Raw genomic sequence first — 24691 nt, 5'->3', positions numbered from 1 at the left:
AGCAGCCTCTGCCATACACCCTGGAAGAGCTGCAGAGCTGGCAAGGACTGAGGTCTAGTGGAAGGCTTTTGTGAACCAAACCTGCAGAGCACAGCGTGGCCATGTGGCTGCTGAGGGGTCCTGTTTACCATACCTTGCTGTCAAAGCACAGCCCTGTGGCTGCACCTCCCTGGAGAAGGAAAAGCAGGCTTCACTGTGCCAGAGGGACCAAGAGAGCTGGAAGTGGCAGAGGCTGGGAGCTCCTTTTTGAGGTGTGCCTTGGCACAACACAGGAAAAAGCTCACACTGGAATACGGAAAAAAAATAATCACTGTTCAGATTTGTACCTGCTGGGAGAGCAAAAAGTGCTGCAGGAGGGAAAAGCAACACTGGAAATTCAGAAAAGGCTGCTGGGAATGAAGTAGAACAGCAACACACCTTCTGAAGACTAAATCAAGGCAAAAGAAGCCATAAAGAGATGTGACATCATGACAATAGAAAGCAAGAGGGCAGTGGGGCCCAAAGCCTGAGAACAACCCAGGCTGCTGTGGAAAGGGAAGCCAGTGTGGTGCCTGGACATAACCATGGGGCAGGGACAGTTTTGTGCTGGTCTTTAAAAAGAATTCATTTGGGGCAACTATTTGCAGATTTGGATTTATTCCCATCATCATATCTCTCCAGACAAAGGAAATTACAGTACTTTTATGTAGAGCAGCAGGACAGACTCGACTAACTCTCCTGGGCAGCTGGATCACAAGTCCTGAGCTGTTGGGGCAATCCTGGTGCTCAGCTAACATGACAGAAGCCTTAAGAGACTACCTGAAAGTTTCACCCTCACCCAGGCACAGTCCAGTACCACAGCCCCAAATGCTGATGCTTCCACATGACCATGTTCCTCCTGGTCCCACCCTCCTCTCCAGACGAGCTGTAGGACCACATTCCCCTGATGTGTTGTTCAGTATCATGTGTTGCAGGGTTCTGCTCCCCAGGGTCAGCGCTTGGCTCCACTGTTCCTACAGCTGCCAGGCACCCACTGCCCTGGGGCACAGCAGCTGCTGAACAGACAACCTGTGTGCCCTGGGGCAAGGGTTAGACTCCTGGTGTTCCTGTTCTGGCAACCCGAGGGGTAAAGGACAATCACTGGGCTGCATCCAGAGCAGCATGGCCAGCAGGGCGAGGGAGGGGATTCTGCTCCTCTGCTCTGGTGAGACCCCACCTGGACTGCTGCACTCAGCTCTGGAGTCACCAGCACAGGAAGGACATTGACCTTTTGGAGCAGGTCCAGAGGGGGCCACTAAGTTCATTAGAGGGATGAAACACCTCTCCTGTGAGGAAAGGCTGAGAGAATTGGGATTGTTCAGCTTGGAAAAGAGAAGGCTTCAGGGTGACCTAATTGCATCTTTCCAGTACCTTAAGGAAGCCTGAAAGAAAGCTGGAGAGGGACTTTCCACAAGGGCGTGTAGTGACAGGAGAAACAGCTTCAAACTGAAAGAGATTCTTTACTGTAAGCATGGTGAGGCACTGGCACAGGTTACCCAGAGAAGTTGTGGATCCCCCATCCCTGGAAGTGGAGGTTGGAGGGAGGTCTGAGCAACCAGTGAAAGGTGTCCCCAACTAGAGCAGGGGGGTTGGAACTAGATGATCTTTAAGGTCCCTTCCAACCCAGGCCATTCTATGGTTTTGTGATTAATCCTACTGAAAACAGACAACGTACCTAAGCCAGTCTGTATGTTTCCAGGAAATACAGAATCTTCAGCAAGACAAGCAGCAGGACTTCATGTGTGTAACAGTACAATCACAATACCATTACCATTCCTCTATAAGAGATAAGGGGTACCTCTCCTCCATCCTCAAGAGTACCTTCAACACCTGGATCTGATCTTACTGCAAGCCCAGGATGTGTTTTCATTCCTGACAGTACAGCACAAGGCAATTATTGACATGGTGGTACTCCTCCCCTGCACCCCTGTGAGGCAGATCCCATCACTGTAACAACCCCTACCCTTCCCTCTTCTCCCCTCCAAGTCAGCAGCTTTCAGCACCTCTGGATGGGTGAAATGCCACGTGAGCACAGCCTGCCTGCAGCAAACCAGTGCCAGGAAGACAGTACAGAATGTGTTCAGACCGAGACACCCCAGTGGCACGAAATACAAGAACTGTGTGAGCTCCAACATGCCCAAGGCCACTGGATCAGCCGTCACATTTTAAATCCTTCACCTGTTCCCGGGCTCGGGCCAGCGGCCTCAGCATGTGACCGCCCGGTGGCGCTGTTTGCAATAGGAAACTCTTGTTTCCAAGCGCCACCTCCTGGTGCTTTGCCTACTTACATACAGGCAGTCGGGAACGAGGAGCAAAGTGTCCCTGTGCTTTTCTGATAAGAGGATGGCAATTTAAGATGGACGAGACAGTAGCATTTTTAGTTAAACCGGAATTAAGTATTTCCCTTTTAAAATCCTTTTTTAAAAAAATCACATGCCTATATTTAGCTTTGTAATTTGGCAAAGGATTCCCGTCTCTCTGCAAAATTAAATTCAGAAGTTACCAGGTCCCACTGGTTATGATCTAGAAATTAGCAAAAATGACAGGGCTTATTTGAAGTCACTTAAGTTTGCAATATGGCAAAAGTTAAGTAACACACCAAGACTAAGTATCCAAGTCACAACTACCCAGAGTAACTCCGTTTATAATTTTCTCCTAGAAAAGGAAAAAGCTGTCAGTCTGTTCTCCACGTTTCTCCAGCAGAAAGGTAAAGGTAATCAGAACCCGGAGGTATAACCTTGGCAACAGTTACAACAGCTCCTGCCCTTTGGGTTTGGGAAAACTACTTCAGTAAGGACACACTGGGGAGAGCTAAACTGTTGTCTGTACCTGTCCAAATTCCTAAGATTATTCTTAAAATTACTTACAAACAGCAACAGTTAGTATCAGGAACTGGTTGAGGTCTGCTTAAGCTTTCTGCACAAGCAACAGCTCTACATGACCTGCAATTAATGAATAAATCTCTCTAACTAACTCCTCATCTCCTGCATAATCCCTTCTTCAATTTCTAAATTTCCAGGTCTTCCTCCTCTTACTGCTTTCTTCCCCAGTTCCTCCTGCAGGACACAGAGGCAGAGCCTGATATGAATAAAATGCATCAGCAGGGAATGACTCAGTACCATGGCTGCACGCCTGCTCCACCTGGAAAACTTCCCACTTACAAGCAGCTTCCTGAAACAAGCAGAAGCTTCTAAGGCACCGATCATTTAGAGACAACACAAATTCAGATAAAGAAAATTTATTCTTTCATTAAGTCACAGCCAGATCTTATGCGACCAGGGCAGAAGCTGTCGATGATTCACTAAAAAGAGAGAAGAGAGAAAAGAGAGAAATATCAATTGCAGAGGCAGGTTTTCAAACTAGTTGTCACACAGTTCAAAGCTTTAACTACCAGCCTTGAGCTAAATCACTGCCTGTTTAAAATTTCTTATGGTGTAAGATTTCACTCTTCCTTTTAAAATATAAATACTAGGAACACAGCACAAAACCATATATTCAAGAACCTGGATAGCTGCACTTGAGTCTTCTTAGAAAAAGCAAGGCTAATCCTGTGGTGGCTGCCTTTCAAGAGAAAAACTATAAATGACTTTCATTTTTGCCATACCTACTAAGCCATTTCTCAAAATTTTTTGAAAGTAACATGAACTACAAAAGTATCTCGAGCGAGAACAAAGACTGCAGTTTGTATTCTTATAAAAATTATCTAGTCCATAGAAAAAAAAATCATTGTCTCAACAAACGAGGTCACTAAGTGTTTCTAAATGTTACAATGGTCATTTTACCCAGCAGTTAATATTTATAAAAATACCGGTTCTTTGCTGCCTCGGTTATCTACACACCTGATCATAACACTTTGAGTAATAGCCCCAGCAGTTTACAAAACCTTTGAGTCTTCAGTGACAATAGGAATGCAAAAGACTTACTACTTCCAGTTGGGTGGCAGCACTCTCTTAGTTTTGTAGTAGCGAGCCAACCTATGGATCCTGCTCTCAATCAGAATCAGGCGGAACTTGGCATCTTTATCCTTGAAAAGAAAGTTACATTATAACAAAGCACTACTTTAATTTCTCAATGTACTATTCAGACGTGCTTCAACAAAATAAAAAATCCACAGCTACTGCTACAAACTCCACATTCCCATTACCAAAGCCTGATGAATCCCGTAAAGTCAGAAGAGGACCAGAAATATGTGGTTTAAATGCTGCTTTTAAAATCCTTTTCACAGACAAAGACCATCCTCCTTGACCAAAATGCCTCCCCAACTCCATAAGTTTACTCAAAGCGGGGCTAACAGGAAGTACACAAAGCTTCTTTGTCAAGCTGTACATAAACTACTGTGTAATTTAAAAACACAAACACTGAGTTATCCAATGAGCACACACCTTTCTATTTCTCTCAAGATGTTTGCGAACAGCAACAGCTTTCTTGATCAAGTGATAAAGATCCTCTGGAAGGTCTGGGGCCAGTCCCTTTGATTTAAGGATTCTCAGAATCTTGTTGCCAGTAACAAAGCGAACCTGGGCAACACCATGGGAATCCCTCAGGATCACACCTGGAAAAAACATTCACATCTTACACTGGAAAGAAAAACCACACACCAAAAAATCTTGTGAAACCAACCTTACAGTTACAAGCTATCCAAAAAAAGTCTTCTGCAAGTTAAAAACCTTTCTAGTGGACACTGAAGTGAGCAAAATACAACTTACAAATGCTGAAACACTTTATGATAAATCTAAAACACAACTAACACACCCACTACTCTTACACAGGTAGTACATGAAGTGCTACAGTACTATTGGAAAATTTTCAACAGGGCTCATTAAAGGAATGTATTCAATCACTCTATGAATTATTATTCTAAGAGGAATTATTATCACTTTCAGGATTACAATAATAAAAGAATTCATTTACACAGCACCCAATTACACATACACTGCATACACAGCTCATGATCACATAAAGCTGTCATGCAAACACCAGCTCTAGAAGGGTCCAAACCACTGAGAACTGGTCTATGATGCAGCTACAGTGCCTTGCTCAGTAAACCCTGAGCACAAGGGCTGCCGATATTTGAAAACTTCCTCCAGGAAACTGGGCAAACCAAACTTCCCTATAACACACAACGTTACATCGAGATCCTCATCGGTCCCTTCCAACTCAGGATATTACTTTATGGCTCTTAGTGCTATCCACAGTGAACACACACACATACACCAGATATGCAGTGTTTTCTTAGCATGTTATTTAACACAGGTTGAAGGAACAATTACATTATTACAGTCAGAAAAATGTGGCTTTGTCCCCATTCAGGAGTGGTTTATAATCCTTACCAATCTGGGACGGAGTCAGGCCCTTTTTAGCCAGCTTGTAGATCTGTTCCTTTACATCATCAGAAGTGAGTTTCAGCCACTAAAGAAAATGAGAAAAAAAAACCCCCAAACTGATTAACACTGCTTAATACAGAGGGCACAGGTTAGCTACATGAAAGCTTTTTATGAATGGTAGAAATAGATGCTTTGTAGTGCTTGAAAAACAATCAAGAACTGAAATTGTACTTTTAACAATATAGATTTTTTTTGGCACACAATATACCTATAGTGCTGGTGAAATGTGGTGAGGGAAGGCAGAGATAAAACATGAGAACCTCCATTGTAAAAACCAACTGCTTTACCATCAGTTCACTTCAATTGCCAACCAGAAGCAGAAATACAAAGTTACAGACAAAAAAAAATAATCACTGCCATTGGGAAGGAATTCTTAAACTAGGCCTTTTGACAAAAATACGAAATTGAGACCCATTTAGCCACCTCTTAGTAAACCACCTACAGAGATTACTGAAAAATCAGACTTTAAGAACATTAATTAATTTAAAAAAAAGAAACAAATGGATCGACTGAGATAGAATTAATAGAAAAGGCACAGTTCTATGTTAAACTGTGCTGATAAAGCCACTGCTTCTACAGTTATTAAGGGGAAGACAATACCAACAAGCTAGGTAATCCTCACTTTCAGTCAGCTACAGAAGCTCCTGATTTTTTTTTCCTTTTTAATACTGTCACAGTATGAAACTGAAAAGCACAGCAAAAATAAATTTGGAAGTGCTCCGAAGATTACAATTTAAAACAGAATATAAATAAAACTGAGCAAAAAAACCCACACAATTTTTTAAAGCAAATACAACATTTGATCATTCTGACTGTTATCAAAACGTTTAACTGTCAGCAGTAGTTCGAGTAGCTTCATATTATTTTACTTCAAATTGTATCTACTTAAAATCAAAGCACAAAATATGAAATTATGTTCTCATTTCACTGTTTTCCAGTCCATGCTTTTCCACATGCACCACAAATTGTTCTTTCTGTCAACAAAACAGATCCTCCAAGAAATGGTCTTGCAACCAAAGGACAGAGAAAGCCCTTTTTTAAGTACAAGTAACCTGAAAGAACTAAGGGTGCACCAAAATTATTTACTTTACTCCCCTGACCAACAAACTGGCTGTAAATATTTTTGAGAGTAAGCGGTTTATTCCACAACAGAGAAGGCCAAACTCGAGTGTGAAGAGTAATTTAATCTCAAGGAATTACTAGTATATAGACTCTCTTTAGTAACTGAAGCAGCACTTAAGTAAAAGAACACACAAAGTGGAAAAGAAACTTTTTTTTGCCTAATGAATCGTCTGGCCAGGACAGGACACTTGCTTCTCCAGCACCGTAAGAATCGTCACAGAACCACAGAATTTACAGGGACGGACGAGACTCTTGGGCATCATCTAGGCCAGCACATGCCAATGCAGGATCACAGGAACGCGTCCAGGTGGTTGAGTGTCTCCAAGGAGCCTCCAGAACCTCCCTGGACAACCCGATTCATCATAGGCGAAGGCAGCCTTTTACTAGGCCGTAATTTAAAAGCGATGACACAAATTACAGCTCTCTCGTTTCGTTTCCCTCCGTGGGCACTCCTGAGCTGCGCTGTGAGGCCCGGAAAAGATGCCGGGGAAGGAACTCACCGTGGGCACACTGCGCCTGTAGGGCAAGGCCGACTGGGACAGGCCCTTTCTGTGGGAAGAAGCAGATGAGATGCTCAGCGGAGCGGGCCGCGCTGGAGCTCCGGGACCCCGGGCCGCGGCCCGAGCCTTCCCCACCCCGCCGCCATCTCCCGCGGCCGCGCGCCTCCCCGCCAGCCCCACACGCGCCGCGCCGCTCCCGCAGCAGCCTTCCCGCTCCCGCCGCGGTCCGCAGAGCCCGTCGACCCCCTGAGGAGCCCCGATCCGCCCCTATCCCGCGGCTCCAGCCCGATCCCGCGCTCACCCCGAGCGTGCATGCGACCCATGATGCGGCGGAGAGAGAAAGGAGCCCTCCGCGCGCGCTTCCGCAGGAAACGTCGGGCCCGCGCCTGCCCCGCCCCCCCGCGCGGCAGCCAATCAGAGGCTCGCCCCGCCCCTTCCTCACCCTCTCCCCTCCTCCAGCCCCGCCCTCACAGAGCAGGACACGCGCTGGGTTTTATTCCAGAATAGTGTTTAATGTACTTACAGGAGAGTTACGGAGTCACATTGAACCCGCCGCACGGCGCGGCGGCGACATTGTACATCTTTATTACCGCTTAGTTAAAAGTATTTGGTTCTTAGAGATACACAGACGGAGGGCGGCGCCCCGCCCGCTCTCGCTGCCCCCCCTGACCCCCGGCACCGCCGCAGGGACGGGCTCCCGGCGAGCAGCGCTCGGGAAGGGGGGACACGGCGCGCCCCGGGGAGCCCCGGCGTTAAGGCAGGCGACGGGGGTCTCTACACAACCCTAACACTTGTAAAAATAGAGAAAAGAGCGTTTACCAGAGATCGCACATGCGTCCGGAGACAGGCAGCTGTAAGGTCGTACAAAGGCAGTAATAAAAAGTTCAGTGCAAAGTTGTAGGTTAGTAAAGGAAGGAGGTCCTAGCGCAAGCTGCTGCTCTCGGATACCAACACAAGGTCTGTACGGACAATTACACTTCTGGCTGCAGGTCAAACGGTGCATAAAAGATTTTTTTTTTTCTTTTCATGTAACAAGATACAAAAAGCTGTTAAAACTACATTTCTCAAGCTACTTAGTATACTGGTAAATTCCATCCCAATCAAATATTTCCCTCTTTCACATCCATCTTGGGTTTTGTATGTAGCACGGTAAATTCTTATTGCAACAATCAGATTTTTTTCTTAATTGAGAATAGTGCAAAGAGGTGCAAGCTTGGTGCTGGTCCTCCACACATGAGGAGAGGCCAAGGCTAGATCCCATAGACAACATAAAATCCATGACCATAGAAAGCTCCAGCCAGTGACTATTTTGAAAAGGAAGGGAAAGGCACAAAATGAGTTAAGCTATGAAGAAGATTAAATCAGAAGTCAGGACATGTGCTAACAATAATACAGTACTACACTTTTTTTTTCAGTCCAGACAACTGTTAAAACTGCAAATCATTTTATAAATGATTTTAGTTTAATTGTATTTTGTGCTGTAAGACACTGTGCTTTAATAGCAAACTGCAAAAAAGGCAGTCCATATTGCTTTCATTTTATTTCACAATGGAACGTTTCACAAAAACAGTAGTCTACTTTCCTGTGTTTGAAGTGACTTGTGATTCTAATGATGGAATGGAGTAAGTCTCAAAAGCATCAAGTGAGCAGGAAATATATCTAGTTAGTTATATAGTTTATTATTTACAGGCTAAATACTAAATGAAAAATATGCAGAAGATGCCTACTACAACTGGGATTTGTAAGCGCCCATTAGTATTGGCCCAGTTTCTAACATTCAAGATAGCATTAGCTTTTTAATTGTAATAATTACTACGAAATTGGACCGTGAATAGTTTAGGCACCAGGAGATTCAAGTTTACTTCTCTCTTCCGTATTGAAGGGAGATTGGTCAGTAGTAGGGGAAGGAAATTCGGATTATAAAAGAGGTTTTTAGTGTCGGGTAGATAGAAGGCTTTCCCCATATTGTGTCTTTGTTCATAGTTGCATATTTCACTTTCAAAGTTCGCTTCAAGATTTTGTACTAAAGAAAAATGTTGCAACTTTATAGCTTTGTTTAGACAGAACATGAACAACCTAAACCCCGAATAAGGTGAATAAAAAGGCGACACCTGTAGTGCAGAAACACCTATTAAGTAACCAGTGGTATTAACAGGAGATAGTGACATTTGCACTCCGCTGTCACAGCATAGTTCAAATCTAATGCTTCTTGGAATGAAGTATTTTAATGGAAGTAGTTCTTACTGGGAGTGAAAAACAGTATTGCTGAGAACTGTTAAAGAAAAAAAAGCAGTCCAGTTCCTCTCTCAAAGCTCACTTAACACAACTCATTTCTGGCCTGCAATTCATCCAGCAGCGGTGCTTTTCAACTAGAGGCCATCCTTTACCAGGAGGTAAAGGTGCAAATGCCACTTCAGGTTAGTGTTTAAATGTGTTTCACACTTAATCACTGCAGTATTTAAAAGTTCTGGGAATTACAACAAAAAACCCACTGAGAAGCTGGGCACATTTCCTACGGTACCACATTCAGCCAGTCTTCATTCAATTTCTGGAGATCATGGGCAGAAAAAAATGTATCTAAGTTGAACTATTTATGAAGTAAATAACACATTTTAGGAAAAGATTTCCAGTAGGACCTGCAAGGTATCAAATATGAGAATGTTACCCCTTTATAAGGAGCTGAAAGTTAATATGTATACATATTTAAATACCAGAAATGAGGTAAAAGAGAAGCATTTGAATTATAAGGCACCATTATTTACAACTTCCATTATTGGCACTCACTCCAATAAATCTTAGAGAAGCATGAATCTGGGATTATATGCAATGCTAAGGAATTTTTCCAGCCCTTCAACCTTCATTTCTACAGGTCTGTGTGAAGCCACCTATCGCTGCTTCTGTGATACCTAGTTAGTAGTGGGGATGTAATCCTAAAATATGCAATTTCTTTGATGTTCTCCAGCATCACGCCATGGATGACACAACAGCAGTAACAAATTAAAAGCAAAAATGCACTATATCCACAGGCCTAAAGATTAAGTTACGGTTCAACCAACCAGCATGGTCAAACTGTTCATCTCGCTTTCATGGATGGTTTAAAAACCCCTTCCTTTACCCACAGCTCTTAAACATTTAAAATGATGCCTTGGTAACATCACATGAGCATAAACCAGGTTTTCTAGAAGTCCTCCAGATTAGGCTACATGAACATTGGTCCAACGTGTCTGTTGAAATGGAGAGTCTTGAAATTTAAGATGTACAAGTTATCTTCAAGTAGGAAGATGCACAAAGCACAAGTGAATACAATTGTTCTGGCCTTACTCAGGTGTAGAAATGAGTTCACAGATAGGGTACAGCAGTTAGTCGATACCAGTTAACAGTCTCCTTGCTCAAGTTGAAGTCTTTTAGTGGGAGTGTAATTCCACCCAAGAAAAAGTTCTCACGTAACGATTCTGCACTGAGCACGCTTAACTGAAGTTCTCTCTGTTTCAGAGTCTCCATGCTATATCCACTGTACACGAGCTAGAAGGTAACAAGTCAAGAATTTTTTGGTTATATATTACACAGATTGCCCTTTTTTCTGACTGCCAGCCACTGACAGGTGTCTTAACTGCACATTATGACCATTCAGTACATCTGTTTCTCAGAGAATGGGCTGAAATACATCCCTATTTTATTTTGTGCTCCCAGTGTTAAGTGTTTAGAAGGACTAGTGTATTTTGACTGAAGTAGAGTTTACATGCCAAGACTTCTGAATTTATTTTTCTCCACATCATGAGTCAGTGAATCCAGGGCAGGGGAGGTCTTTAGTTTTAAGATTCCTTTCCTTCTCCCCATCTCTCCTCAGTCAGACTGAGAAATTTCTACCTACTTGTCACAGCACACTGACCTACTCAGTTGCTTTGTTTTATTTTTAAACAGGGCACAAAGTTTTTCAAAACAGTTCCTTTTTCTTTTCCATTTCTCTATCTTCACAGATTTTTTTTTTTAGACAATATTTAATTACTGCTTAGAATAAGAGATAATAGCAAACCATAGGGAGTTACTACATACATTTTAACTTACCATTTCATTGAAAGTTGGGTTTCTTGTCTTCCGGGAGATTTTGGTTTTGCGTTTGGATGTTTTGTGCGTGTCTGGAAGTAAGTATGTTTTTACATAGGGATTTGGATCTGCACCATCTTCTGTAACCTACAGTCAAATAAACAAGACAAGTTAGAAAACTAATTAGTGCATAACTAATTGCATATTTATTTTCAATCAAGACTTTCCAATCAAGCTAATCAAAAGCAGCAATTAATCAAGCTGGCACTTGGAAAATTTGGAGGGAGAGAGAAAGACTGATGCAGGAATGGTGGAACTAAGTCAAGATGGTAATTGACAAATGGAACCAGTTTTTGGCAGCGAGTGCAGCATCTGTACTTACCAGGTCTTTGATGTGCATCACCATGATAAATAGAGTGCTATTTCTGTAGGATATGGACAGCTTCACTTCTCCTCCCACTTTGCCTGAGGTAGGACTTGATGGACTTGTGTCTGAAAAAATAAGACAATTATTTCTTCTGTAATATTTGTATGTTTTTCATCAGTGCTACACTCAATTTCCACTCATAGGGGAAAAAATATAAGCCTTACACCAAGCTCTGTTTCTGACTTTATTTCTAGTTCCCTAATACGGGAAAGGCTATAGGCTTTAAAGATTTTTTGCATTCTCTTGCAAGAACTAGCCTCAAGGTTCAGAATGAAAACCTGAATAATTTAGTCAAGCCATAAACAACTCCAAGTGATCACATATATTGTTGCAATTTTTGGTATGTATTTCCTTGAAACTGTATGCAGGCACAGTTGGACAGACAGTGATGCATTTTCTAGTGAGGGAAAACTATAGTTATCTAAACCAGATTAAAAACATTCACATTGTAACGGTGTTATACAATTTATAAACCAGCCCCCGCCCAAACGTTACCTACCTGTAGGTCTGGCTATTCCATCTATTCCTTCCACTTTGTCATCACGAAGTAATGGATGGAAAAAAGTATAAACAAGATCACACTAAATTTGGAAGAAATGTTACATATTAGTTTAAGTGTTAAAAAGCATCAAAACCTGAAAACTTGCATTTCATTTCAATTATTTCTACTCACTTCTGCCACCTCTGAAGAGCTGTTCATCAGGCTCTGTATGTAGCTGTTGAGCTCCACTTTTCTTTTAGCTGCTACATCTTTTATATGTGTTCTTCCCAGAACCATCTTATTAGGAAAGCTACAAGAGAAGAGCGAAATTGGGTTTTCAGTAATTTATCAGAAGCAAGTACAGTTTGATTTCATTGTTGTTTCCATCCTGAAATGCTGACATCCATTTTATTTTCTGCCAATCAGGAGTGGGAACACAGCATGCCAACAGGTTATGACACTACAGAAAGGCAAGGAAATGTTTATAGGCAATTGTTATATGTGATATGACACACAGACCCAAAACACTGAGATACTTCTCTGGCTCTTCTCCTTAAAACTTGGAGACAACTGTTTTCTCCCTTAATTGGCCAACTCTGAGGTCTTAATTTGCCCCTCAGCAGTTTTGTCTCCATTTCAAGCAATTTCTTCCTCCACCCAGCTGGGAGCAGTTTTGTTGCCTTTATAATAGTGATGAGTGAGTTAGGAACATACCCTGGTAACTTCCAAAGAGGAAAGAGAATGCCAAGTTTGTTGTGGAGCTCCTGGAACTCATCAAATGTTCGGAAGACAAATGTTGGCTCAACTTGCCCTTCTCTCAAAACTCTCACTACATAGATCTGCCCAAAACACAAAAACCACAAAGATAAAAGTAGTTAGTTTATGTAAAAATATTATAGAACTGACTTAACAATATAATTTTCTTAACAATCAACTCTTTCTCCTGTGGTAATCCTTCTCCTGAATACATATCCTGTTATTATATCCCACAGCCCAGCATTTGCATTTTATAGTGGAGTTAGAATTATAAATAGCCCATAATGCAAAGTAACATCCCATGATCTTCCTATAATGTAGATCCACAGCTGACAAGGGGATAAAGGTAGTTAAGGCTAAGCTGTCTGCACTCTCCCTTTTAAGCCTTATTGTAAGGTCATACCATACACCTATATACCTATAGGTATACAAAATGTTACATCGGTGCAGGATTACATGGAAACATGTATCTGTGGGACCAGGACTACCACAGAACCCTTCAAACAGTAATTTTTTTCAATTTAATTCCCTCAAGATTCCAAAAGATTCCACTTCTAAAGTGATAATTTTGTGGGCAGATGCAGATGTACTGCATTTATACAAAAAGAATTTTTAAAAATACCAGGGTGCAGTCCCAGGATACAGTTATTCACTTTCGTAGAAGGAAATGAAGGTTGAGAACCTGCACAGTGGAGTCATTTTATGGGCAGATGAGTTGAATGTACAATGTATAATTTAACTTTAAAAATCTAGACAGAATCTTGACTGCCTTAACAGCCTCCTGGAAGGTAAGAGGCTGTTTTGGCTTAGACTAGAAGTACTCAAATACATTTATTATACAGTGATTCAGCACAAAGCTCTTCTTCACTTCCAGCATATTTCAGATTTGCTCTACCTTCCCTAGATGGTGTTTTACCAGATTAAGACATTTTCAGCAAATACAACTTGGAAAGAGATGTACATTTGCATCTATCACTAGAGCTCACTTCTTAAAAAACTTCAGGAAAATATAACTTGAGCTGATTATTCCAGCCCAGCAAATAGCAGTACATAAATAAAACAGTAAAAAAGATAATTGAAGAGAGTTGCACATCTGCACAGGAATACAAATATTAAATCTTAAAATGCAACCAAGGGCTATAAAAACCCTGAGGGCAAACTGCAATGCTTTCTGCCCCTTGTAAGGCTAACAGGAATGTAGATGCATTAGTACAGGAAATGATGCTTTTACTTAAGAGGAACAAATACAACTTTAATGGAAGGTCAGACCAAAAAGAGAGTGCTTGACTTAAAGACTCCTACTCAGGAAGGAGCCATTTTACAGAAGGTGGCTACGTAAGCCCATAAACATGACTCAAATTCCCATATTTTAAAATAATCTCCACCAACACTACTTCTGCCCTTTCTACTTCCTTCTAGATCCTCTTCAAGAGGTGTTTTCATTTTGAAGAATATTATGGGACGCTAAAAAACCCACTCTGTACTCTACCACTCCTGTGGCTGGTTTACCCTAGCCAGCAGCTGAGCACCCACACAGCTGCTTGCTCAGTCTCACTCCCTCACCAGTGGGACAGAAGAGAGAAGAAGACCAAAAGCAAGAAGACCCGTGGGCTGAGATAAAGACAGTCCTTGGGAGGGAAGGTGACGCAAAGAAAATGTCTCACCACCTCCCACAAGCAGACCCATGCTTAGCCAGTTCCCAAACAGCCGCCTTGGATGACAACACCCTCCTGTCCCCTGCTTTCTTGCTCTACCCCCAGTTTTTAATCGCTGAGTGTGACAATAAATGCTGTGGAATATCTCTTGGACGGTTTTGGTCAACTGCCTCTGCTGTGTTTTGGAAGAAAATACAACAGTATCTTCACTGAGTGGAAACAGACTCCACATACTTACATAATGTTTATCTGGGTTGTATCTCTTCTGATATGTAAACACAGACACTTGTTTGATTCTGCCGTCTTGTTTAAGAGAATAGGTTTTAGCAGAAAATGAGAGGATGGGTTCATCATTAGAAGGTAAACCTGAGAAACGCAGCTGAGCCAGATTGTGAATGAAGAAATTAAACTTTGTGGCAACACTTCCCAGACTGGATTCAATCAGCCTAGAAAAAACAAACAAACAAACAAACAAACAACATCAAAACACACAAAAGGGGTTCTGTCAATAAACCAGACTGAAGTCTAAGAACAACACCCCCCAATTTCTTACTGACAAAGAAAACATTTTTAAACTATGTGTGATCAATGGTCTATATAAATAGCATCATATCAACATTTCATAGAAGATTCAGTATCCAGACTTTGGAATACGTCTTATCCAAGAAGTGAAGGCTTTCCAGACTTGCTAAAAAGCCTAGAGTACTGCATCCAGCTCTGGAGCCCTGAGGACAGAAAAGACATGGACCTGTTGGATCACATCCAGGAGACAGCTGCAAAAATTATCAGAGGGATAAAACACTTCTCCCATAAGAACAGTCAGAGAGTGGGAGTTGCTCAGACTGCAGAAGAGAAGGCTCCAGGGAGACCTTATTGTGGCTCTGCAGTACTAACAGGGAGTTTATACAAAAGATGGGGACAAACTTGTTAGCAGGAGCTGTTGCAAGAGGACAAGGGGTAAACTATGTGAGGGTAGATTTAGATTCTATGTAAGGAAGAAATTTTTTTACAGTAAGTGGGGTGAAACACCAGAACAGGTTGCCCAGAGAGGCGGTAGATGTCCCACATCTGGAAACATTCAAGCCCAGGTTGGACAGGGCTCTGAGGAACCTGATGTAGAGTTGAGGATGCCCCTGCTCATTGCAGGGGAATTAGTCTGGATGGCCTTGAATGGTCCCTTCCAACCCAAACTGTTCTGCAATTTTAAGTTGCATGCATACTATGGCAGTCTCCCCTGTACATTTAAAGTGAAGTACAGTAGCACATTTCTAACACACAGCAACTACTCAGTTATACTATATACACACCCTCACCCATGACACTGGAACATCATCCCTCTCTCCCCAGTGTGCAAAAGCACTTCTCCAAGAGAGAACTTCTTTACAATGCATTACATCATATACACTCCTATTAAAAAAATTAGGATGTATTCAAAATGCAAGTCTCAAACAGCCAGGTTTTAGGTTACTCCTAAAGACAGCAAAGTCTTTTACCACAAGCATTAGTCTCATATGAAACTGATCTTACATAGTTAACTGATATTTTATGATTGTACAGTGTAACTATTGGACTTCTACAGACATGTTTGTAAACATCCTTCATATGTTTTTTTCATAGCAGAAACCTCCCATTAAGAGAATGATGCTGGGAGATATTTTAGTTTTCACTTTATCCAGTACCTCGTAAAGAAAATGGTGGCTTCTGCATCTGTTGTTTGGGGCTGGAGAGCATCCTGGACATACTTCAAATCCTGAACCCCACTTAGCTCTGGTAACCCAGAAGAAAGCATCTGCAGGAAATTAAAATTTACAGTTTTAATGAAATGAAACAACATGCTTTTATAGTGAAATGATTAAAACTTAGACTCTCAAATTCATTTGTAGATGCACTAAATTGCCAAATTCAAACAGTGATAGCAAACAGTTACTTTTATAACAGCAGTTATTCACCACTTCTGCTGAATTAAAAGCAGTTAAAAACACTACGCAGTGTCATTCATGGTATCATCTTGGTTTTAAATCTTCAGGAAAGAGGTAGGCAGTAAAAAAGCTTAAAAATTTGCAAATAAACCTTCCCAAAAAGCAGATTGAATGTTTCTGGCTTTTAAAAGCATACATTAAGAGTTTCTGCAGCATAAATAGCATTTAATACAACCCAGCATGACAGATCTATCAAGTTTCAATTGAATTTGAAAAATGATTACCAATGAAAGTAGGTTAAGGAAGAGGCTTGCGTGCTTTCTTATCAAGTTGTAAGCTTGGCAGCAGAGGTCCACAAACAGCTGAAAGCGGATGGTGGGTTTTTCCCCACCATTGATGACATAAGCCATATCCGACGTGAGCACAAACGGAGCTCGATCCCTGTTCAAAAAGCACAGAGAATTCCTAAGTTAATTATAAGGGCTATTCCTCATCATGCGCTTCCTCCCCCCTCCACCTCCACCCTGGGGTAATGATATTAAATATTCCATTAATGCCATTTCACGTTTTTGAATTGGGTTCAGCTCCCTCCTGCTACCTCAGGTTACCAGGCACATTGACATGGTACTGGACCTACAGTAGATCTGGATCAACACTTGGAGGCCAGGTTACCTTACAATGCCTTCCCTCCCTCATTTCTGGAAGCCACAACATATTTAAACAAATTTAATGACTATATTATCACCAGACTAAAACATAACTCCTCTATCCTGGATATAGATTATCTTCCCCTACACAGAGGATTAGTCAATACAGATTTGCTGTTCACTCTTTTCCATAATCTTGACGTTCACTACTGTTCTTATGATCCAGAGTCTGCTTTCAATTGTTTCACACTCATATTCAGATGATGTAAAGGTTCTGACACTCAATTTCTCAGCCATTGGTAAAGTTCACCTCACAGGCATGCAATACATACATGGCATGACAATAGCTATCAAGATCAAACTACGCTACAGCTTTATCCAATATTCCTGGAAAAGTATAACACCAAGATCTGTGTTAGAAGTAAGACTCCAAAATATCAATAAAAAGTTATATTAATCTTTTTCTGTACCAAAATACTTTGCTTCCATGACTTGGAAAGAAATTGCCACTGAAATCTGTCAGTTGTGTATAGCACAAGGTTCTTAAGAAGTGAGTGCAGCTTGGAAGCACCAAATTTAAATCATGTTTAGGAGACCAAATATCTTATGTTGATCTACCAGTAGCTAGAAGAGTAATTTTATTTGAACGTTATGCCTGTGTGCTTTGCCTTCAAACAGTTCCAGAGATCAGAATATGGAAATAGGAAACTGGAGCCTTTTCCAAATTAATTCTGTATGTTTAAGTTCAAATGAGTTTTGGAAACTCTCTGGTTAAACTGGAAGATATTGGTTTCATAATGAGTACAGCAAATAACAGGAATTTAAAAGAGAATGCTTGGAATGATAACGCTTATAAAAGGAAACTAAAAACATCACTTCATTCTCTAGATTGCTTAAACCCAGAAAATACCTTTTAAAGCTACCAAACATTTGTGCATGTCCCAAAAATTTTCCGAAGTCAATGTGAAACATGTGCCCAGTGTTTCGGAGCATTATGTTGTCATTGTGGCGGTCACAAATTCCCAGTACATAAGTAGCTACACAGCATCCTGCACAAGAGTAAATGAAGTTTTCTGAAGCCTAGGAGGGAGAGGAAAAAAGTGAATTGAGACCAAATATCAGTGGGAAAATATAATGCATGCATTAAACTATCAATCTTGATGAGTGTAAAATTCAAGCCAGGCAAGACAGGCCCTAAAATCTGCTTTTTCCCCAAATACTGTTCTTTAAACAGATAAGTTTGCAAAAATCTTCAGAAATCACACTTTTCAGCAAAAATGGTCATTTTGCTTTTTATATAAATGAAAGAGAAAAGAGTTGAAGTCAAATCACAAAACTATGTTGGCAAAGAAAAGGGTACAAGACTTGTATTTCCAATGTGTTTCTTAAATATACAAAACAAATTTCAATGGAAGACCTGAAATATGAACTTCATTCTTTCATAAGTTGGTATTTATTCCTTTTAAAAGATCTTCAAATAAGAACAACGCTGAGATAAGTTACCTTTTCATATTCCTCCTCTGTAGGGTTATACTTTCGCAACCATTCTGCCAGAGGTTTGTCTTTAAAAGAACCTGTCACTCCATATTCCACTTGAATTTTCCTAAGTGTATCTGAAGCAGGAACAAGCTCTACCATGCCTTTATATAAAACACAACAAAGTGTATTTAACCATCTCCTTATGTTATACTGCATATGTTATACTTGCATTTCCATTATTCAGTAGAAACTTTTCTTGACGAGGATGAATTCTATAATCTTAGACTAACCTCTTCCAAAACTCAGTTAGATGTAAAAATAATTCTATTAGTCTACTAAGCAATTTCACAGACTATGTTACAAAGCAAACCATGAAACACATGTAGCAAACCAACTTAGCTTACTTTACTACAATTAGTTACAGTCGCTAGAATGAACATATAAATTATACTCTGAATAACTGCTTTCTACCACATAAACTATTATTGGTCTATAAGCAGTAACTGCAAAATACTTTGATGCTGACATTTCTCATAGCTGACACTGAGGTAATCTAGTAACTTAAACTGCTGTCAAATGTTGAAACAGACCAGACAGTGAGCTTTACGTGTGGTCTTATTTTGGGAAGACAATTTACTAAAAATATTTGTATAGCTAAATCATAAAAGGAAAACATTCAGTTGATCAACAGAATTTTACTTCCACCTTGGCAAGAGCTACTACAGGTAAATCTAATTTACATTTACTTTACTTTCCCACTTTAATCCTTCCGAGTACTTTAGGGACACACTAATATTAGCAGCAAGAAAAAAATATGCTATGCAGATCGATTCATCATTCAGAGTAGGAGGAAAAGCCATCTGTTTCTCTAAAAAGCAAGTCTTGCATAAATAGAAGCTTTTTGCTTAGTTTTGCCAACCTAAATTTCCAACTTTTCCACGTATTCAAGAGTTTTTGTCATGCTGTTCTAGCATCTGACCAAAGAAATATTTAAATTATTGTTTATCCTCTTAAATATCTTTGGTTTCTATTGGCTAACTCTAGAGAATTAGCTAAAACTAGAAAAAAGCATGTTCAAGGTGCAGGGCAGTATTTACAGTCGAGTTCTGTGACCTACTTTCAAACCCAAGAGACAGCCTGATATTGCCAAGGAACTTTCACCAGCATACGACACTAACTCTGGGGGATAGTGTGTATGCACGGCAGGGAGTGTTTTAAATTTTTCTTCTTTTTGCACATTTCAGTACGTGAATGATACTCTCTGACTCCACTGCAGCAGACTCCAGATATTCTGGAATTTTGGTTTTGATTGGAATATTTCTTTCACCATAATTAAACTTTCAGAATAAGGATTGCTATAGCCCCATTATTTTCTTGTGCTGCAATAAGAGCATCAAGAGAAACCTTAGCTTTTATCACTGTATTTATGTGTTTGCACCACTGTTCACTGACAGCAGAATGCTCAAGAGACACATTTAAGTACCACTCAGCCATCAGGAAATTCAGAACAATCTAACATTATACTCTCCACTACTGAAGATTAAAAGCAGCATCTGGTTTTGCACCTCGGTCTTTTCCAGTTGAGAGACACTTGAAGATAACCATCCGTAGATCCAGTCCCTCTTGCAGCCAGATCTTATCCATGATCTTAATCATTTGCAAGGCCAACATATCCTGTCTCAGATCTTCTCCAACCTTAAATGAAAAAATAAAAGTTAACTAGAGGCATAATATGCTTTCAGCAAAACTGAACACCACAGATTTTAATTGGTTTACATTTCTAGGAAGTGATACATTATGCTACTTCCTCATAGTTACACAGCTAAAAAGAGAGGCTACAATTAAGCTTCCACATGTGATAGACTTACATTTTACAACCTGCTCAGACGTTGGTTTCTACATACACAGGAGCAAACTCCCAAAAACTGAGCTTACTGGTCTATGCCAAAGTTAATTGATACCAATGAAGTGAAACAATGATTATCATTCAACTTCTTTTCTCCAATACACAGATAAGGCCTACCTTAAACATCACATTAATTTCTTCTCCCAGAGGGTCTGCATTTATCAGTGCAACTTTCAGCGGTACTGCATTGGAGCTGAAGAAAGAACATGCCTGCAAGTAGATTTAGTGTTAATAGTCAAAAAGGCTATTCCTGCTAGCCCAGAAAACAAGACATTCTGACAACAAGCAGGTTTGACACACAATGTGTCTATTCAGACTTTTAACACTGCAATTGTGGTGAATACGTGCTTCCTTTCAATAACGAGTCCTTTGGCTGTTATTTGTTGCATTCTTGTACAAAAGCCAATAGTTCTGCACAGTTATGTTTTATACATTTTGAAGAGAAGAGCGAATAAAACATGAATAAATATTTTATTAGTAGCTTTTTTTGAAACCTAGAAGATACAAACACATTAAAAAAAAAGTGTGTGTTTCACAGTATTTTTCCTCATTTATCTGCTTTCAAGTACATACTCATAATTTAATAGTTACAGTAGAGAAGGAAAGCAAGATGAACTGTCTCTCCAACACAGGATTAGTTCGAGCGTTAACAGACCTTTAGGTTTTCAGTCATGCATGATGATATAATCAAGACTGTGGTTGAGCAGATACTGTCAAACCTTGCAGAGTTCTGGAAACATCATTTACCTGCTTCTCCTACATTCTAGCTTTGCCTAGATTTAATTTCTACAAAAAGGTTTTGGAATTCTGAATGTGCAGTACCTTAATATTTAACTCTTTTGCCACAAGACTGGGATTGAGTGGCAAACGGCATTTGTTCTTCAAGAAAAACAACTGCACACGTTCCATACCGTTTTGCAAGGCAACCTACAGGAAAAAAAAGGAAAATTCAGCTGATATTTTCCTAACTAGAGCATCTACAGAAAACTTCTGAACAAAGTTATCCTAAAACAAATGTTTTAACTCCAGAGTCAAAGGAATGCTAGGAACTATAACTGCTGGTTTAGCTATTAAAAATACATAAGCCTGGCAGTATAACACTAATCACACAATGTCGTGGCGTTTTGGTGGTTTTTTTACTGAAGCAGATGATAGCATCCCACTCTATCAAACTAAGTTGTATTATTAGCACATAAGCAGATACCCCATTCTTTTGTATAATGGGATCACTCTTCAGCAGTAATAGGTTTAAATTAATTTCCAGTTTATTGCATACACAAACCGTCCTATTGTATCAGTCTTATGTTTCTGATGACAACAAACTTGACAAAAAACATCACATTCATTACGCTTTTAATTTGTTAAAATGCATAGCAATAGAGTCACAGATCTTCCCATAAACTATACATAACATTTTGAACTTAGACTAAAAAGACAATTGAATGGATTAGTTTTGAGGGTATACTCAGTCTAACCTTCCTAAAGAATATTAAAAATATATATACACACCTGCCGAGCAGATCCACTCGTTTGCTTTACTTTTTCTGCTACCATTCCAAAGAGCTGCACTAGTCTGGTCTGCTTCTCCAACTCTTCCCTCAGCCTTTTTCCACAGACCGAAAGAAAAGCTCCAAGAATCTGCTCATACCTTACACCAAACTTCGTATCATACAGTGTATCCTTAAGAAGCCTGAAATAAAGCATATAAGTTAAATTTTCCTAAGGAAAATACTGCAAACGATGCAATGTTAAGACATTAAAATATTTTAATGAATCAGTTCTACATATGTCTGAAGTTACTGACATATATATATAGGATGGAAAAGGCAAGAAGTTTGTGCTTCATAGAGGCACTATCTTTTCTTTCATTAAAAAACTCCCAAAAAGATGTCCAGTTTGTATTATCACCACTGATAACAGTCATTGTTGTATTAGTATTACGAAGGGTTTTTTTTCAGAAATATTAATCTTGTGGTCTGTGAAAAACAGGACAAAGAACTTCTTACCAGTACAGGTAGTGTGCTATTCGAATGCTTCCCAGTGCCCGAGCCAAAAGAAATTTCACAAGAGCACTGTCAAGATAGGTTTCATACTTCAATGCCTAAATACAAAGAAAATGAAATAAATCAGGTCTGGATTTAATTCTAGATGAAGACTGAGGTTTTATGACTAATGCACAGGCAGAATCACCACAAATCTTTAAGACAGTCACAAAGTGATTTTTTTTTACTCAAATTGTGTTCCCTACTATGCATTAAAGTTATTAGAGGCATGCAATTGCATTTCTGCTATTAGTCATCAGCAATTCCTTTGGGTTTTCAAGAGCAATAAAAATTTAAACTTCTGTGTAGGCAGAAATTCTTACCTGTACAAACTGAGGCAGGAAATCTGTTAACTCATCATCACTTAATGACTCCATCCAGTTCACAGCTGTATTTCGTACTTCCTGATCAGCAAACCTAGAAAGTCACCACAAATCCATATTTAGTTATCTCTGTTCATATAGGACTTTTTTTTTTTTTTGAGATCAGGTAGATAGAAAAGAATCAATAAAAAGGCTTTAACAGCTTAAAAAAACCTACAACTGTGAGGCCCTTCATTACATAAGATGCAACCACATGTGCGTGTTTAGGACAAGCACAGTAACCTCTCAAAACTTAGTGCTGATAGCGTGGCTCTATAGTTCCTGTCCTGTCACACAGTAAATATTAGAATCCTAACCACTCTTACTGTGCTTTCACTACATAACTTGGTCAAGCCTACATCAATAAAGCAAGCACATGTTCTTTAAGATTTTAAGAACGCTTAGCTTTTGCTACAAGAAATTCAGCAATATTTTTCTACAGAACGCCATTCAGGATCTGCTACCAAAGAAAAGTCATTTAATGCTCAACTACACACACAGAATTTATTTAACACTGTTTTCCTTACTTTGAATCAAGTAGTTCCAGTGCAGCTAAGGGTGATAAAGGAGGCCACTTCTGAAGTAACGAATATATTTCTGGAAGACTTGCCCAGTCCCAGTGTGGGGCACTAACCAGTATTTTTGGTAGGCTACTAGTATGGCTATGACAGTAATGTCTTTTCTCCCACAAAAATTCTTTATCTTCTTTTGACAGCCTGCAGACAAAAGCACAAAATGGAATGACATTGAAATAGTTATATTTCCTCTGCAAAACTCAAAATGAGAAGCCAAATAAAGCCTCAAACAATTAAGGAAACAGTTGTTAAAAGTTATAATTTGGGCAGGGCAAGATTAAGTTTTAGTATAATCTAAAATAAACCAAAATATTAATATCAGTTTGGTGCAGATGAGCGGGAAAGCCTGCCAGAAAAGCTTCCATGGCACATGAACAGCCACTGCTCCTGTAACAGAAACTGCCAAGCAGGAATAGACAACTGTAACAGGCAGCCAAAGGGGCAGCAATCTTGTAGCAAGAGACTACTATAACACCAGCCATGAAAAAAAAAAATTCTTCAAGTCAGTACTATTATTTCAGATGTTTAATTCAATCTCTTGTTTAAGTCTCTATAGGTCTTCACAATATATATTAAAAAAAAGAGTATTAAAGAAACTTAAGAATATATAAGCATTCCATACACTAGCCACAAATTGTCATGTGCAAAGAGACCACAGCTAGAAGGGATGAACATACCCAATAGTGTTATCCTTGGACAGAATGGCAAGGAGACGTTCTCTCAATGGTTTTTCTAATGATTCTATGGAATGATGCACAGTAGTCTTTGCGGGTTCAGGAATTTTATATTCAATATCAAATGCATGGGATGGGAAGTCAATCTGAAAATAAAAAAAAAAAAAAAGATGATGCAAGTCCTTAAGCATAGTAGAGAAAGCTCACTCTTCCAGCAACCTCAGGCATCTGAACTCTTTAGTTCTACATGTGTAAGTCTTCAGATACTGTTTCCTGAAGGTTTTTTTCCATCTCAATTCTTTTACATGGTCCTTAAATGTACAACTGTTGCTGCACAGCAGTGGTTGGAGCACCTTAGTAGAGAAGTGAGAGTGCTTAGAGTGGACACTAATCACAGAACTATTCAAATTCACACCAGTGGTTTCAACCCAACCAGCAACTCAGACCATGTTTTGGGACTGCTAAGCCATGCCTAGTAAGGCACCTTCTCTTTGGAGAGAAATTCATACTCTGAGTTTAGAAAGAGAGGTGCTTATATACTGTAAAGAAATTGGAATTGCTAGTGCTTAGGTCTAGGCAACTCTCAGCACACATTTCTATGGATTTCTGTCAAAAATGTTCTTTCCCAGTACTGACAGGATGTAGTGCCAGGGTTCCTCCAATTTCTCTTATTTCAAAATAGTTATTCAATTACTGATTG

At 39.9% G+C, this 24691-nt stretch overlaps 2 protein-coding genes across 3 annotated transcripts in view; both read right to left on the bottom strand.

Moving 5' to 3' along the window:
* Nucleotides 1-3240: 3240 nt before the first annotated feature.
* RPS13 (ribosomal protein S13) lies at nt 3241-10101 on the bottom strand. Its single transcript, XM_029961030.1, has 6 exons — nt 10081-10101; nt 7025-7270; nt 5349-5427; nt 4401-4570; nt 3942-4042; nt 3241-3319 (listed from the first exon to the last, which is right to left on the bottom strand). The coding sequence occupies exons 1-6, from the start codon at nt 10099-10101 to the stop codon at nt 3286-3288; spliced, it is 651 nt and encodes a 216-aa protein (XP_029816890.1). The 3' UTR covers nt 3241-3285.
* The window catches only part of PIK3C2A (phosphatidylinositol-4-phosphate 3-kinase catalytic subunit type 2 alpha), a 51524-nt gene continuing 34348 nt past the window's right edge, over nt 7516-24691 (bottom strand). For both annotated transcript variants that reach the window (XM_029961039.1, XM_018076063.2), the window contains exons 15-33: nt 23995-24137; nt 23270-23458; nt 22704-22797; nt 22345-22439; nt 21848-22028; nt 21161-21265; nt 20456-20548; nt 19998-20127; nt 18457-18593; nt 17864-18033; nt 16591-16747; nt 16067-16176; nt 14626-14833; nt 12691-12815; nt 12169-12286; nt 11995-12076; nt 11451-11560; nt 11090-11215; nt 7516-10546 (exon numbers count right to left, since the gene is read on the bottom strand). In XM_029961039.1, the coding sequence (XP_029816899.1) occupies nt 10364-10546; nt 11090-11215; nt 11451-11560; nt 11995-12076; nt 12169-12286; nt 12691-12815; nt 14626-14833; nt 16067-16176; nt 16591-16747; nt 17864-18033; nt 18457-18593; nt 19998-20127; nt 20456-20548; nt 21161-21265; nt 21848-22028; nt 22345-22439; nt 22704-22797; nt 23270-23458; nt 23995-24137 (2556 nt within the window). In that variant the 3' untranslated portion in view covers nt 7516-10363. The remainder of the gene's footprint in view (nt 10547-11089; nt 11216-11450; nt 11561-11994; nt 12077-12168; nt 12287-12690; nt 12816-14625; nt 14834-16066; nt 16177-16590; nt 16748-17863; nt 18034-18456; nt 18594-19997; nt 20128-20455; nt 20549-21160; nt 21266-21847; nt 22029-22344; nt 22440-22703; nt 22798-23269; nt 23459-23994; nt 24138-24691) is intronic.

The sequence above is a fragment of the Manacus vitellinus genome, unplaced genomic scaffold (genome assembly GCF_001715985.3).
Source record: "Manacus vitellinus isolate BGI_N305 unplaced genomic scaffold, ASM171598v3 scaffold_30_pilon, whole genome shotgun sequence".
In the NCBI taxonomy this organism is placed as follows: domain Eukaryota; kingdom Metazoa; phylum Chordata; class Aves; order Passeriformes; family Pipridae; genus Manacus; species Manacus vitellinus.
This window is presented reverse-complemented; position numbering and strand designations above follow the sequence as displayed.

Bases quoted from the DNA above. Each gene is read 5' to 3' on its own strand.
- RPS13 (XM_029961030.1), bottom strand. From the start codon at position 10,101: ATGAACAGTTTGACCATGCTG. The intron at 5,428-7,024 runs GTGAGTTCCTTC...CATTTTCTTTAG, and splicing joins ACAGGCGCAGTGTGCCCACG to TGGCTGAAACTCACTTCTGA. The intron at 3,320-3,941 runs GTAAGTCTTTTG...CTCTCTTTTTAG, and splicing joins CTGCCACCCAACTGGAAGTA to TGAATCATCGACAGCTTCTG.